General features: G+C 36.3%; 1 protein-coding gene across 5 annotated transcripts in view; it reads left to right on the top strand.

Annotated features, from left to right (window-relative positions):
• plch2 (phospholipase C eta 2) overlaps nucleotides 1-13,092 on the top strand; it is a 365,570-nt gene extending 352,478 nt beyond the window's left edge. For 4 of the 5 annotated variants that reach the window (XM_031905491.1, XM_031905490.1, XM_031905492.1 and 1 more), the window contains 2 exons: nucleotides 4,543-4,882; nucleotides 10,599-13,092. In XM_031905491.1, the coding sequence (XP_031761351.1) occupies nucleotides 4,543-4,882; nucleotides 10,599-12,274 (2,016 nt within the window). In that variant the 3' untranslated portion in view covers nucleotides 12,275-13,092. Of the gene's footprint in view, nucleotides 1-4,542; nucleotides 4,883-6,902; nucleotides 6,932-10,598 lie in introns of all 5 variants that reach the window. The other variant, XM_031905493.1, reaches the window with a different exon arrangement.
• Nucleotides 13,093-17,366: the final 4,274 nt, after the last annotated feature.

Raw genomic sequence — 17,366 nt, 5'->3', positions numbered from 1 at the left:
ATGTAGCTTGAAAATGAGCAATGACTTGTATGTTTGCAAGACAATAAAAACTTGAGTCACGTGTTTAACAAAGATATTTCTAAATTACATCATCAAGATTTTGTTATCAAAAATAGTTTTTAAGGTTAGCTGTTAAAATAAAATAATGGCACTGATCTACTTTTCCTGGGTTAAAGGGTTGTCTTTTTGTCCTAAGGATAAGGCAAAACATTCCAACTTTGCTGAAACCCTGAAAAAAGTTAGACTGGCCTGCCAGAGTACTAGAGGATTTGCTAGTGTGCCCCAGTCTAGACAGTTCCCATAAGCCCTTTCTTATTTTACCACAGGACTATATAAAATCTATAACATGTAGCACTACTTACATCTAATTGTTGTGAAAGGTGTTCCTAGATATCAGGTTCTTTGGTAGAAGTTGGGATCCTTGTTTTTTCCATATTTTACTTCACTGGCTTTTATGAACTTGTTGTTTTAATTCAACAATTAAATTATGTCAATCAGGTAAAATTTCAGTATGGTTTGGTAAAATAAATTGTAAATTGACTATTTATTCTAAAGTGTAATATCCACATAATGTGGCCAAATAGCTTCAGAATACTTTTGATTATTGGAAGAGATAGCCCACTTGTTTAAGGACATACCTCATACCAGCTGACTAAGATGCTGTGATCACTTGTCCACAATATAGGACAATGCGGAATGAAGGCACCCTGTAAAGCAGGGTAGACAGATATACTTGCCAGTTATAGGTTATATATATATATATATATATATATATATATATATATATATATATATATATATATATATATATATATATATATATATATAGGTATTTAGGTTATATTGGTGGGATCTGCAATCTTTTTGTTATGACATAATGTCATAACAAATATAGTTTTTAAATGGATTGCCTTTCTCTTTTAACTCTTCCCAGCTTTCAAATGGGAATGGGGGGCATTGATCCCCAACAGCCAAGAAACTAAAGCTCTATGAAGCTAAAATGTAATTGTAATTGCTAATATTATTACTTTATCTCCTTCTGTCTGAGCCCTGTCCTATTTATCGTCCTGTTTCTCAATTAAGCCAATGCCTGGCTACTGGGGTATGCTGAACCCTCAAAATAGCTGTTGAAATGTCATGCTGTAGAACTACTAAACAAAACACTAAAAAAAATAAAGACCAACTGCAATTTGTCTCAGAATACCATCATACTAAAATGAAATTTAAAGGCAAACTATATCCCTTAAGGTTATACATCAAAATAGCACTGGGTTCCTGTTTTTAAAGATTAATTTAACGGACTGGAAAATACATGGATTTAAAGAAGTTGTGTATAAACATCTTATTTAGGAAATAATATTGTTGGAATACAAAGGAAAGCCAGTCATTTTTCCTTGTATTGGGATATCTGCAGTGCCTTGTTCAGTTATTAGCTGTAATGTGTATGCTAAGATTCTGCATTGTGGCAGAGATTGAATTAATTTCACTTGTGGAAGTGAGAGACCCAAAGATCTCATCAAAAAAATAAGCAACAGAATGGTTACTATTAATAATCCTATTAACAGTTAGTGCCTGTTATTATAGCTGGAACAGATGACAGATACCAACGATGATTTTCAGTAGGTAGTGACTTAAAGGTTGGCAAATATACATTGAATGTCACAAAGAATGCTAAAAATACATTCTTCATACAAGAATGTAATTATATTCTCATGGTTTGCACTCATTTATCCACCTACAATGCAACTTGTGGTCTGATGACTGCTTATATAAAAGGGCTCATGTAAATGTACAGTTCCATAAACAAGGGTTCCATGTTGCTAATCCAGAAGCCTATATGTTATATATGTGTGTGTCACAAGTTGCACTGTATATTTATATGAATTGCCATTGTTTTGCCCTTGTTCTTGCTTAATTGTGCATTTTTGTCAAAATATGTGTACAGCAATGGATTAACGGTATGGAAATTAAAATAAATACACTTGGCTTAACAAAATAAAATTCACAGTTTGTTGTGGTATTCGTTAGCAGAATTATCTACCAGGAACACTTATCATAGCCTATACATGTATGGGACCCCTTATCCAGAATCCTTGGAACTCAAAGCTTGCTGAAAATAAGGCATTTTCTTTTAATTCAGAGCACTGCTCTAAAATCTGTTTAACTCTGCTGATGGAGGGTGTTTTTTTTTTAATGTTTAAACTTCCCCTTCCTTCCTCCCCCCTTCAGCTTCATGTTGGGAAGAAGGAGAAGTGAGCCTGCAACCCTCTACCAATATCTACCAATATCTGCCAAAGCCTGAAACAGATTTGGAAGTAAATTTTAAACATTCCAGTTTTAGGAGTGTTCTAGCTACTGGGATGCTGGATAACAGGTCCAATACCAGAAATGCAGAAAGGCTCAAATTAACATTTAAATATGTATGTGTGTGTGTGTGTGTATATTTAAATGGTTTCAGAAGTTTATTAGAATTTCATATGTTCAGGATAAGGCTTGTATCATTAATGTAAATGATGCTATTTTTCACCTAAAATATCCAGTAATGTGCATTAGGTGATCAATTAATTAATTTGACTTCACTGTATCATAGAAATATAACTTTTTAAATTTTAAAATATGCTAAGGTTTAGGTTTAGCTATAGTAGCTGTAATCTATCTGTAGTTCCATAGGACTGTTGCTATCTGAGCTGATATGAATGATTTGTATTGATCTGGCCAAAAGTATTAGTGATTTCTGATTTGTAATCATGATAAAGACCAGTTCAGTTGGCAAATAATATATATTTATTATGTTGATCATTAATAGAGCAAATAAAGTTTTTGCTCAGATCAGTGCATCTCATTTATTTCAACGTAGATAAGTGGCAATCCTATGACACCATAGTTGCAATTAAACATTTGTGTCTTGGCTTGTCCCCCATTGTGCAAGCAATACCTGCATGCTCATAGTATGTTGGGCCTCCTTAGTTGCTCCTAGCACTTTGCTCATGCAGTAAACACAACTGCGGAGGCTGAGATTTTCACTATCCTAGTACAAATGCATTGCTTTGGGCTTAATTATTTTGGCTAAAGCTGATAACACATACATAATTAGGTAAAGGAAAATGTTTTGAGATAAGTTTCCACAAGTGGAAATGTTGTGGCATCTCAGCTTGGGCAAAGTTTGTTTATTTGAGGATGTACTAAATTATTTAAGTAAGATAAGCAAATTATGGGCTTTTGGTTGAACATCTCTAATCCGTTTCTTATTTATCTTTATTTATCTTGTGTGCATTAATTGGCAGAACCTATAATCACAAGATAAATTGGCTTTTTCTTGTATTTTATTCTTGCATTTTATTTCTCACTGATTTGCAAGAATAAAAGAAAAGAGAAACAAAATGGATTATATGTCTGTAGAAATGCTTATGCCAATAAACCGTGATGTCCAACCTGAAAGAGTCAGTATCCCTAGAGAGCCTGAAGAAAGGGTGGACAAGCATAGTTTAAACTAATAAGAAGATTAAAACTAAACAGTTGTATAGCACTGGTTACCAGCTTTACCTGACTGTATGTCTCCTCGTAGAACTTTTATGAAAGAGTTGCCTTAATTGTTGAATATTGTAGTTGTAACCAAGCTCTGTGCTCATCTACAAAATGCTGTGTCATGTTTCATGATTGTATCTTTCTTGTATATTCAGCTGGTCCCAGCAGCAATGTAAAATAATACAAATATAGTACGCTTGAATGTGCTTAAAAAACACAGCAGATAAAAGACCTCTGGGCTTTATCTTTATCCTTAATGCTGAAATCGGCATTAGACATACAATCTTAAAGCAATATTTGTCTGCTTTACCTGCATCTGAGGCTACCAATATTCAGTCAATTGCACTCTAAATTAGGGTATAGATCCTTTGTTGTTACTGATTGTGTAGTCAAACACACTGCCCCACAAATATAGCAAGAACCATTCATCTGTACATTCCTTTAAAGTTCCTGAAGCTTGGCACAAAACAGTATAATCCAAATAATGACCTCTTTGGGCACTGCATTTTTTTTAAACATAAATATAAACCTAATTTTCTTTCTTTTTTTTTTAAGTTCTCTTTTTTGTTTGACACTCTTATACTTGCAATTACTGTTTATGGACAAACTATTCAACATAGCCACTAAGCAAAAATCTTCCAAATCTTATAAAATATCTAGATGCTGAATCATATTATGGCAATACATATAATAAATATAGGTGGATGTCTATCCCAGTTCTCTGTATTTCATTTGTCATCATGAATGGTATTTCTATGTTATACAAATATCCTAGATTTCCCTTGTAATACAGATAAAAAAATTATTTTCAAGGTTTTTCAAAAAGTTAGTATGTTGTACACTTATGTGCTCAGTGTATCTGACAACATTTCTTTTTTATTTTGATTGAATCCTATTATTTAGCCGAGATCTCCCTGTAAATAAGGATGAATATTATAAAATATTAAATATTTGTACCGAATCACTACAACCGCTCATTCGATTATTATTTATTTTTTCCGATTACCCTTCATTCAGGTCAAACAGGCCGCGGGCTTAAAAGGACTCTTTCTGAGAAATCCAAAGCAAGCTTCTCTGGACAGTCATGCTGCTGGACAGCTCCATCGGAAACATTCCATTAGTAGTCACATTTTAAGGAGAACTGCAAGTGCTCCTACAAAGGGCCAACAAAAAAACAAAAAGGGCTTCCCAGAAATTGCCATTGACTCCAAAGAAAACAGCTCGGATGGACCTAGTGAAGACAGGGAGACTGATGATTCGTCTCTGCCCCGCTTTGAAAAAGATCCTGAAAGTGCTTCTCCAGCTCTTCCTTCTAGGGATGGAACTAATGTGGAATTAAACAGCAAGGGTTTAAAAGGTAAGCGTTTTAGTTCAAGTAAAAGCAAAAGCCACATCCGCATTACTAGGTGTACAACGTTCAGTGAACCTCAACGAAGAACTGACAAAGTCCATTTTCAGGACAGTACTTTAAATAAACCAGGTGTATTTGCCCGCTGTGCAATGAATGGTTCAGGTAGGATTGGCATGGCAACAAATTGTATGAAGTGTATGATCGGCTCAAAAGAGAGCCCAGATTTAGAATGTAAGCGGTATGATACAAACAGACCGATTGTGAATGATAGCCCAGCTCACGACCAGTGTAGTGATGTACCAGGAGAAGAAAGGTTAGAGTTGAAATATTATGGTATCACAGAGCAGCCAAGGAGGCAACAGAAAGATTTACTAGCATTCACTGACAATGAAAATGATGATTTACCAAAAAACTCTCAATCATTTGTAATACCGGGGAAGAAAAATGGAGACCCCAAATGTGCTGGGATGAAAAGTCATCCTAGGCAGAGATGGCAATGCCTCACCGGTTGCAAGTATGGAAGTACTGTCAATTTGGTCCCTGCCGGCAGTGGTTCGGTATCCTCCAACTCCAGCAGCTTAGAGAGTCTTGGAAGTCCAGAGTTATCCAATGGCTGGCATGAAAATTCCCGAAGGCAAGCGGGCACCCTGCAGAGGGAAATGAATGCCTTGTTTGTTCAAAAACTGGAGGAAATTCGAAGTAAATCCCCAATATTCTTTACCGGTAAGGAGTAATCTGCTTCCACATCGTAGATTGATCATTACATCATAGAAACCATCTAGTGAGTGTGACTGTGGCCTGTAGTCTGTGGCATCACTTAGATTAGTTATGCATTATACATATTTATCCATATTTGTGCTGCTTGTATGTGTAATTACTATGTTGCCTTGTGAGGTTTTCAACCAGAGTATTTTAATATAATTCATGTTTTTACCTTAATTAGAATTGTAAGCATGTTCTGCACATATTGTTTTTTACACAAATGCAGTATGGATTCCACACAATGCAGGTATGGGATCCTTTATATCCCTAAATATCCTTTTCTTGCTACGTATGCCACTAGTTTCAAACTAATTTTTAAACAAAACATGTTTTATAACCGACTTCCACTGTCTGACCACAATCCTTCACAAATCTTTTATTTTAATTATGCCTAAGCACCATACAACAGAAAAGCTCCCAAGCATATTCCTGGTAATTCCAGGAGGCATTATTGTGAAGACACATGGAGCTACTAGTAGCAGCTACTTGATGTGGCTACTAAAATAGACAATGCTGATCATTTACTGATAATTGTTTCTACTAGTGATGAGCGAATCTGTCCCATTTTGCTTCACAAATCTTTTAAAAGATTTGCACGCGTCAAAAAAAATAGTTGCGCACATAATTTTTTTTTACTCACTCAACAATTTGTTTTGATGCGGTTGACTATTTTTTGATGCACAGCTAATTTTGTTGTCTGTTTTGTGAAAAAATCTGCCAATGGCAAAAGGCAGAAATTCGCAGCAAGTCCATGCCTGGCAAATTATTTTGCCCATCACTACTCCCAACAGACTTCGTTTCTACATGTGTTTTACCAGTGGCAATTTTTAGTATTATCTATGGCAGTTTATTTTCTGGCATTTAGTAGCCATGAAAAAGTAGCTGCTACTAGTAGCTCCATGTGTCTTCACCCTAAGAGTTCTAAACTTACAGCTGCAGAACAAACACGAATGGAACATGGAAGAAACATTCATTTTAAGCTGTAATGGTGGTAAGAAAATTAATTGCAGCTCCACTAATGAAATTACTCTGCTGAATCCACAAATCAAGAAAAATATCTGTGGGGAAGCGCAAACGCCAAATCCTGGTGCAATAATTTCATAAAAATTGTACAAGTTACAAAATAATCCTCTGTTTGAACACTAACTCATGGCGTCACTTTTTACCCTTTTTTATGTTTCTTTACTCACCTTAGTGTCTTTCCTAATTAACTGCTTTCCTCTGTTTTGTCTCTGTTTTCTTGCACTATCTCTGCCCCTTCTAGTTAAAGACTAAGAGGACAAGCGAGTAAAGGTAACTGAATGTGTTTTATAGTTATGGGAATACCTCTCAAACATCCAAATTAGGGAGAACATTGGATAATACTATATTTTGCTAAATAAAAACAACAACTTTTATTTACTTATTTGAACATGAAGTAGGGGTATGTTGGGGTAAAGTAGTAATTTGCTGTAATTACTATGACTCCATTCCCTCCTAGGTGCTTGCAGATTTACAAAACCAATCACAGCTGTTAGAAAGCAGCATTTGTCAAGATCTGTCCTAACAACTGTCATTTTATCAGGATGTATTCAGCTGCTTTGAGCAGTCAAATGTATTCATTTATTATTGGAAATTAATAAATGGTATATTATTGGACATTATTTAAAAGCCTAGCTCAGCTACAGAGCTTTGCACTCATACCCTTTCAAATCGTTTTCCTTTGATGTGTATCACAAGTGGGGAGAAAGGATTTAGAGAAATAATTAAAATCTAAAGCCTTCGTTAATGATCACTACCACTCTGTAGCAATTAACAGGGAATGATAATACAGCCCTTTTGCTGGCTAAAATATGCATTGCTTGCCTGTTTGTATCATAGAGAAGAAATAACGTTACATTTTGTATCCTGCTGAAAAGGGGGGAATGTAATATCCCTCACTCTGCATACACTCCTTACACCGGTGTTTCAATTGCTTTTAATTATTAATGGGAGTGATTTTCTTTTGGTGATTTATATTAATAAAAGTTAAGCGTTACATAACCTTTCAGCCAGTCATTTAACATAATCTGACACAAAGTAGGGGAAGCACCAATATCCCAGCAACTGGACTGCCATAGCAACCACAATGTAGTGGTGCGGTATATCCCTTCACTTTACATATACCCTTTGAGGTACAGGTATGGGATCCCTTATCCGGAAACCCGTTATCCAGAAAGCTCAGAATTACGGAAAGCCCATCTCCCATAGACTGCATTTTAATCATAAAATTAGAATTTTAAAACTGATTATCTTTTTCTCTGTAGTAATAAAACAGTACCTTGTAATTGATCCCAACTAAGATATAAATAATCCTTATTGGATGCAAAACAATCCTATTGAGTTTAATTAATGTTTTATTGATTTTTTAGTAGACTTAAGGTATGGGGATCTAAATTACGGAAAGACACCTTATCTGGAATACCCTTGGTCCCGAGCATTCTGGATAACGGGTCCTTTACCTGTACTAAGTTTCAAATAATGTTTTGTATCCTTTCAGTGCCCACCTAGTAAGAGATCCTTGTACTGATTTGGATGTATACAAGGGAATGGTCATCTCAGGAATATAATTTCTTTAATAAATCTAGATTTTGTCCACTTTTCCTTTATACTAAAATAAAAACTTTAAACTATGTTAATTATAACTGACATGGTTCTGAGAGTACTTTACATTACAAACAGTCTGGATGACTGAATGGTATCCCATTTGACATCCCTTTTGTAATAACCATCGTGTTGTACGTACATTTACGTTGAATGGCATGCTGCCTGTGTATGTGTTTGATAAAGCATTTGCTTGTTTGGTGGGTAAAGTGCCAATATATTGGTAAAGCATTTGCTATTTCTACGTGGATTGTTACAAAATAGTCAAAAAAGAATGGCAGTATATTATATTTCAATTTCATACGATGAATCTATATTTATTATTTTCTGAACTCGAGACTTTGTTTACATTTCTAGCAGTTCCCAACAAAGAGAAATATTAACTAAAGCTTCATCATTTAAGACAACCAGTTTTAGAAACTAAACTTGTGATCTAAGAGTGGTGAATATTTTTAGGCTGCATTATTGCATTATTAAGAAGAAACATGCTTAATTTAAGTACTAGACATGTCATAGCATTTGTTTTTTTTGTGTCTGACCCACCTTGACCAGCAATTGTAGGCTCTGGGGAACATCTTTCTCTACAGAAATAGATTGATCCATTAGTAATACAGGTAGATCTGCTAACATTTTTGGATACCAAAAAATCATTAACCTTGGTAGTAGGTCCCAAGTCTCAGAGGAGGCCTATCACCAGAAAGTGAAAGTTCCTGGTAGAATTATTTTTTATTATTATTAAGATGTATTTATAAAGCGCCAACATATTAGGCAGAGCTGTACAATAAATGGGTTAATACTTTGAACATACAGAATTAATACAAAGTAAATGAAAACAGATACAAGTGGTAAAGAGGGCCCTGCCCAAAACAGCATACAATCTATAGAGAGAAAGTCTTAAGATACAAGGTGTGGGAATGGGCAAAATCAGAGATATTTATAGGATATTGCATTTAGCAGTACACTGAAGTTATGCTAAACTGAATGAGGGTAAGCTTTTCTAAATAAATATGTTTCTGGAGCTCTTTTGAAAGCAGAAAGATTTGAAGAAAGTTGGACAGAAGGTGGAAAAGAATTTCAGAGAAGGGGTACAGCCCCTGCAAAATCTTGAATTCAAGTATATGAGGAGGGAATGAGAGAGTTTGGTGGGTATTTAGAGAGAAGTTCAGAGATATAGGGTGGGCCAGAGTTATAAACTGCTTTGAATGTGAGGTTGGAATTTTATTCTGGATGGAAGCATAAGCCAGTACAGGGATTGGTATGGCAGAGGATGAGCAGTTGCTGAGGTGCATGAGCCTGGCAGTAGTATCCATTATAGACTGGAGAGGTGACAGTCTCTAGAGGGGAAGGCCACAGTAGGCTAGAGTAATCCCGGCATGATATAATGAGAAAAATTAATTCAAATTTTGACAGGATCGGTGATAAATGATTGTGATGTGGAAATATTTTTGAAATGAAACTTAGGTTATTTGACTGGATATGAGAAGTGAATGACAGGGCAGAATTGAGGATAACCCCAGGGCACCGGACCTGGGGAGATCGGGTGATAGTGGAATTGTTAACTGTGATAGATAGCTCTGGGATGTTATGGGTATTGGATGGTGGAAAGAGAGACAATTATGTATTAGAGTGGTTTAATTTAAGGTAGCATTGGGACATGTAAGTACATATAGCAGGAAGAGACTCAAGTTAAGAGTACTGGGTTGAGATTAGGAGAGGAGACATAGATCTGAGTATCATCAGTGTAGCAGTGGAATTAAAAAGTATAAAGAGAAAATAATAAGGGGACCAGGATGGAGCCTTGAGGAACAGAAAGGAGTTAGGTAGAAAATAATACTCCATTTTAGTGACCTGAGAAGTAAGATAAAAACAAGGACAAGGCAGTGTCATGAAGGCCAAGAGAATAGAGGGACTGGTGGAAGAGAAGGTGATCCAGAGTGTCAAAAGCAGCTGAGGTATCAAGTATTAGTTGTGAGAAGTGGTTTTTGGCTTTAGCCGAATATAGGTCATGAGTTTGCCGGGTTTAGTGTCTAAAACCAGATTGTAGGGGATCCAGCAGGCTATTGTCAAAGAGGAATAGCATCAGTCATTTGGTGGTCAAGTAGTTTCTGTGTTCTCATGCTTTGGCTCAATAAACTTTAAGGCTTGTAAAATTGTTTTATATTTTTTTTCACAATTTTGGAGGACTAAGCACGATTCCACTTAAGACATGGTAAAGCCTAGAACATACTGCAAACTTCATGTAAAGTGGCAAACTTTATTTTCTTAAATAATACAAATAGTGGCTTTGTCAATCTTATTTATAATTATAATTTTGTTTTTTATATTTTCTTTTTTTCAGACCCTCGACAATTATCAATTTATAGATCGGCCTCCTCTTTATGCAGTCTTGAAACCATTAAAGAAGAGCCTCTCTTTGCCAAGGAAAAACCTTCCACTAGTCCCCAGCCTGTTGCCTGTTTTACAAGTTGTGAAAGCACAGCATGTGATCAGTACAAGGAATCTCAGTCTGAATGCAGTAGCCCAGCTATTACCTCTGAGAATGTACAACGACCAAGTAAACTGAATGTTGAGCCAGCCATAATCAAGGTGCTTGCTATAAGTAATGGACTACATCCACATAATGGAAAACTTAATCCAGGAAAAGCATACAATGACAGGAATGGAAAAGTACTCAGTTCTGTCAGTGGGAAAAGTGATTGCACAAATCTAATTAATTCATCCCTGATTAAGCCTGGGTTGTCTTTACTTGCTGATGTTTCAAGAAATGTCAATGAACAATATCAAGTTAAAGCTAACCAAGCTGCACAATCTTCCATTCATGCTAGTAATACTTCAGTTGCAAACAGAATAATGTGCACTAATCTACCTGATCATCAAACTAGTTCAAAACCAAACATGAAACATCTGATTGTTCCTCCTGTTCAAAGATCACAGTATGACAGGCCTGACTCAAAACCTTCTGTGGTTCATGCTGGCAAACACACACCTGTAAGGAGAGCAAAGAGTGAGGGCTATGTTGTTTCAGACTGCTCAGCCTTAAGCTTAAATTCTACATGTCAGTCCCCTGTCGCTGAAGTATATTCTGATGCTACAGTTAATGATAGAATTTGGAGCAAACTGGAGTTAAACTCTCATAGGGACAGTATGTCTTCGTCTTCCAGCAAGTCATCCAATGACACAGTCATTGATCTGTCTTTGCCTAATTTAGCCCGGAAAAGCTTATTGGATCTTGACATCTCTGATGATAACTTTGAAAATATACATTTAAACAATACTATTCGGCCAAGATCCGCTACATCTTCAACAAAGGAAATGTCGCTAGGAGTTTCAAAAAGTAAGTCTAACCCTAATTTAGTATCCAATAACCAAGCAATAGATGAACTCTCTTCTAGACCACTGGCTAGAAGTCCTACAGAAGCATTGCCACACTTGCCACGAAGGAACACCTGGAATAGATTATACGTAGATAGTTTAAAACAGGCAAATAAAAAGCCCAGTTTTGAGAATAAACCACCAACTAACCAGTCAATGTCGAAAAGTCTTGGAGATCTGACTTCAGAAGATATTTCATGTAATTTTGAAAGTAAGTACAGAAGTATAAGCAGAAGTTTTATTACTAGATCAATGAGGGCACAAAGAAGACCGGCCAGTATGAAGGGTTCAGAGAAGTCTTCCGATTCACTGACCGAACAGCTGAAAAAGCTAACAAGCTTTCAGAAAGAAAATGATATTACATCCCCAACTGATTTTGAACCTGTTCATTGTAACAATGATGACACAGCCTTCCTTCGAAGGACGTCCTCCAGAAGTCAGAGTAGAGTAAGATATATTGCAAACCGAGCCAAGCAGGCTCAAGAAAGGCAAAGGCTCCAAAACCTGTGCCGGATAAATGGAAATTCCATAGAAGAAAGAGGGAATCCAGAAGGGGCATGTGCAATAACTAAAGGAATCTGTATGGATTCTCTTTCTCCCACACAGTTTACATCTGAAACATTGGACAAATTTGGACCTTAATAATATAGTTCTGTAGAAAAAAACGAAAAAAAAAACATAAACAAACCTTGCATTTCTAATTATGTTAACTGTGTATATGATAAAGTTGTCCATACAAGATATACCTCGAAAGATGGAAATAAAAAAAAAAAAAATTGGGGACAGCTAGAGCACTTAAAGTACTGTATATATATATATTTTTGAACTAGCAAGTTTACAATGGGCCTGCAGTCCCCCACAAACCTGCATTACAGTTATTACTTTTTTCTATTAAGATAAGTTGGTCCTTAAAATCCACTTCTGGAGGTGTGGCCTCTCCTGTACTACTGCCTATTCTAACATTCTGGTCGACCCATTAGGCCACTAACAGTATGTTACCCTGTCTCCCACTACTGCCAGTGTGAAATAATGTGATATTTTTAAAATGCTGCTGTACATAGCACCTTTGAGGTACACTTTTATTTTCTTTTTTGCACTGCCATAAAAAAAAATATATAAGGTATGTTTTAAAGAAAAAAAAAAAAAAAAAGATGACATTTTAAATTTCTTCCTAATGTATTATGGCTGTATAACAATAATTCTGTTAACTTTGTTTTTTTTAATAGTTTTTAGGGACGTTTTTTTTAATTAGACTTTTCATTTATATCATTAAGCTTGATGTACATTTTAGAGAAGCAAATTAGTTTAAAGTGTATGTTCAGCAACATCCATTTACCTGTTCCGTTGCTCTTTTTTATTAGTTTTTCCATCTTCAATTAAATATTATATGTAATGAAATATTTTAACACTATGTTTGTAAGCCAGAAAAAAAATCTATTAAATAAAATTATTTAACCTTACCGCTTGAGGTGTAAATTGACTTTACATATTTACTACATATGGTGGATGTTTGTTTTGGAAATTTTTTTTAAAAAAAAGGAAATAAAAATTGTTGCAAAACTGATCTTAAAGGAGAAGGAAAGTCATTTTGGCATTTTACTGCCAATAGATTTGCCACATTAGTGCCACCTAGAACAATATATTTATTCCGCAAAAAGCTTTACCATACCAGAGTAAAGAGCCCTAGAAGCTTTTTCTGTTTGTTTAAGACAGCAGCTGCCATTTTAGCTTGGTCTTCATAGCTTCCTGCTTGCAGTTCTAGCCATTATAGCTCAGATTACACATTCCTAAGGGAGGGGGAGGGAGTTCTTAGCATTCTTGTGGGAGGGGGAGTAGGAGAGGGGAGAGAGCTGGGCAGGCTCTGGCCCAAGAATGAAGGATTTTTCTGAGAGAGGAAATCTGATACTGAAGAACATGTTCACAAAAAAGGAGACAAGAACCCCTGTATTTCTTTTGATAGAGGACTCAGTGCAGCTTTTCTGTGAGTGCTTATGGCTGTATTTACATAGACCTTTCTGATAAAGCTTACTTAGTTTTTACCTTTCCTTCTCCTTTACCTTAGAATAAAAGTTAAAGTTTGCTTCGGTACAGTATCTGACATTTGTAGTTATACTTTGCCAAAATAATTAAGTATATATTGCTCATTCCAGTTTACTGAATAGCACCAAAATGCAGCACTCACTTTTCTGACACCTCTCTTTGTTATTTTATATCCACCTTTCACACTGCTCTGTGTAATGTAGTCAATTCCCCAATAGGGGTTTCCTACCTCTTATCCCTGTCCTCCATGTAAATACTCGTCTTATCCTGCAGTTGTGTCATTTTGCTGTTGTGATTTATTGCTAAGATTTGCTTTTCATAATAGAGCATTCTGTGACATTAGCCATGAAACCTATTTATAATCATTGATTGCAGATTTCTTTTATAACAGATCATTATGCAGCAGTGGTTATGGATTTTTGGAACCTTAATGCTAATATCTCTGTTTTCTCCAGGTTTAAGGGACATTGAGCAATACTGTAGCTGTTGCTGCTCTTGTCTGGTGTAATACCAGGCATGATGTTATATATTGGTTATTAGAACAGAATACTTTCCAATAAGTATAAAGAGAACCACTGTGCAAAGCTATAATGCTGGAAGCACAAAAGAAGGAAAAAGGGAAATGAAGTATAGTCATTAAGTATCCTTTCTACATAGGGACTATAACCTCCATGATAATTAACACTGTGTGAATAGATTTATTAACAGATCACCATCAGCGCCCCCCCACCCCCCAGGCAGTGGATAGGTCCATAGTGGACAATGGGCTACTTGCAATGATTGCAGACCCATATATCCATTATAAACACTTTAACTATCAAATACCTTCTTTTAATGTTTTCTACAGTGGGCATCTCTGAGGGGGACATATACCATCCAGTATACTCTTCCCTAGCACCCACCCAGCTTTAATTACAGATGCAAGAGGATTCTGTATGAAGAACCATGATCCTACATCAATCATATTGTCCCCATATAAAGTATCCAAAGATAGATGTGTATAAAGAATTATCTTGTATTGAGAGGGGCACCTGCATTAAGGAACTAGGGGGGAGTTTTAACAAATAGCATTAAAGTTCTGAATGTTGCTTCCATTTTTTATCATGCTTTAACACGTTGTAGTCAAACAACATTCTGTGGTCAACATTTTCATGGGAGGCTTGCACCACTTTTAATCACAGTTGATTACATATAACAGAGTAACATTGCCATTACTTATGACTTATGAGGAATTGCAGTATTTGCTTTCTAAGTATTAATAAACCAAGCGGTCACTTTTGTAATTGGTTGGTCATCCAAGGGGCACACAGAAGAACAGTGGGTTAAAAAACTCAGAAGGAGACTGGATGGCATAATCAAAAATACTCCATCTCTTTAGTTTTTACTTTACCTCCTCCACCATACTTTTTCTGTTTCATCTTGTGCCCCAATATAAAATGGTGTTCTGGAGGTGCTTTATCCCAAAATGATTTCCATCAGCCTTTTTATATCTCAAGTCTAATAAATTAAGAATGTTCTTGAACAAGATTCTACATAGCTTTGAAATATAGCTAAAAAATAGAACCCATTTTTTGATGAGATATTATTAATTCAGCTTTCTAAAGCAAGCAGCAGCTGTGAGTTTGAAAGACTGGAATATTTTGTTAAAATTCTCCACAACAGAAAGATTTTGTTGGTTATTTCCATTTTTATGGTGTATGATTAGATATACCCATAGATAACTACAGTTTGCGTTGTAGTTGCATAGATTTAATATAATGATAAAACCTAACCAGTGGTTGAGTCCCCTTATACATTATCATCATCATGTTTTATTTATATAGAGCCAGCAAATTACGCAGGGCTTCACAATAAATTTAAACATGGATCTTAAAAAGTTTAACAAACAAGAATATTCAAAGTAACAATAGGATCAGAGGGCCATGCTCGCAAGAGCTTACAATCTACAGGGGTTGAAGGTACATTGAAACAAAAGGACTGTGGATACTGATTGTTCATGCATATATAACATATGATGATACATATATAAATGTCTGATCAGTTTAAATACATTGAATATGCTTCCCTAAACAGATGGGTCTTTATGGAGCATTTGAAAGTTTGGAAGGTAGGGGTGAGTCTAATGGGTCAAGGCAGAGAGTTCCAGAGACTGGCAGAAGCCCAGGAGAAGTCCTGCAGTCAGGAATTTGATGAACTCAAGAGAGGAGAAGAGAGGTGAAGGTCAAAGGCAGAACATAAGTTGCGTGAAGGAGTGTATTTTGGGATTAGAACTGAGATACAGGGAGGGGCTTCATTATTAAGGGCCTTATACATGTATGTAAGTGTTAGTAATCTGAATTTGATACTAGCAGAGATTGGCAGCCAGTGAAGAGATATGCATAGGGGATCGGCTTATGTGGAACGATGAGATAGATGAATGAGTCTGGCAGCAGGGTTTAGAACTGATTGGAGTTGTAAAAGGAAATGTGTTGGAAAGCATGCATGGAGTAAGTTACAGTAACCAAGGCAGAAAATGATAAGAGACTGGATGATGGTTTTAGTAGTGTCTAAACTGAGGTGAGGGCATATTTGTGCAATGTTGCGTAGGTGAATGCAACACGATTTGGAAAGTAGTTGGATGTGTGGTGTAAAAGACAGGTAAAAGTCTAAGATAATTCCTAGAGCTTGATTAAAAGTTGATGTTATTGACTGTGAGTGAAACTTGAGGGACAGTGAAGTTTCTCTAGAGAAGTTATCCCTAGATAACAGCAGGGGGCCCAAGACAGAGCCTTGAGGAACTCCAACAGAATATGGGGGTAAGATGGAGTCAGAGGTAGAGAAGGCAACCATAAAGGAACGGTCAGAAAGATAAGATTTAAACCAAGAAAGAGCCATGTCACGAAAGCCAACTGAATACAAAATGTCTAGGAGGAGTAGGTGGTCAACTGTGTCAAAGGCTGTGGAGAGATCTAAAAGGATTAGTATGGAATAGTGACCTTTAGACTTGGCCAAGAAAAGGTCATTGGTTACTTTGGTGAGAGCAGTTTCTGTTGAGTGTGTACGGGGGAGGGTTGAGAATGAAGTTGTGAGTGAGATGCTAGATCAGGTGGTTGTAAGCAAGCCTTTCTAACTGTTTAGATGCAAATGGAAGAAGGGAAACTGGACGATAGTTGACAGGGGAGCTGTGATCAAGGGAAGGGTTTTTTGAGGATGGGATTGATTAATGCTTGTTTATATGACAAAGGAAAAGTACTAGTAGAAAGCAAGAGGTTAAAAAGGTGGGTAAGCGCAGGGCTGAGTGTGTCAGAAATTGGGTGAAGGAGATAAGAAACAATGGGTTTGAGAGAGCAGATTGTGGGGTTTGAGCAGGCTAGAAGTTTGGTAACTTCATCTAATGTTGCAGTGGAGAAAGAGTATAAATCAGATTTGAGTGACTAGCAAGGTAATTTGACATTGTCATTCAATGGTAAGCTCTGTCAATATTGCCCTTAAAGAACTGAGCAAGGTCTTATTACAGTAATAGGTGGAGGGGCACGGTAGTGAGTTAAATGTGGCAAACAATCGTTGTGGTTTAAAGGATAGAGTGGAGATTAAAGAAGAGAAGTATTGTTGTTTAGCTATCAATTGAGCTCGACTATAGCAGGAGAGCATGAACTTTCGTTCGCGACTTCCTCCACTGGCATTCAGCTCATCTACTACATATTCTGAGGGGTTA

The sequence above is a fragment of the Xenopus tropicalis genome, chromosome 7 (assembly GCF_000004195.4).
Source record: "Xenopus tropicalis strain Nigerian chromosome 7, UCB_Xtro_10.0, whole genome shotgun sequence".
Classification (NCBI taxonomy): Eukaryota; Metazoa; Chordata; class Amphibia; order Anura; family Pipidae; genus Xenopus; species Xenopus tropicalis.
The sequence above is the reverse complement of the archived record's forward strand: the minus strand, read 5'-3'. Positions and strand labels throughout refer to the sequence as shown.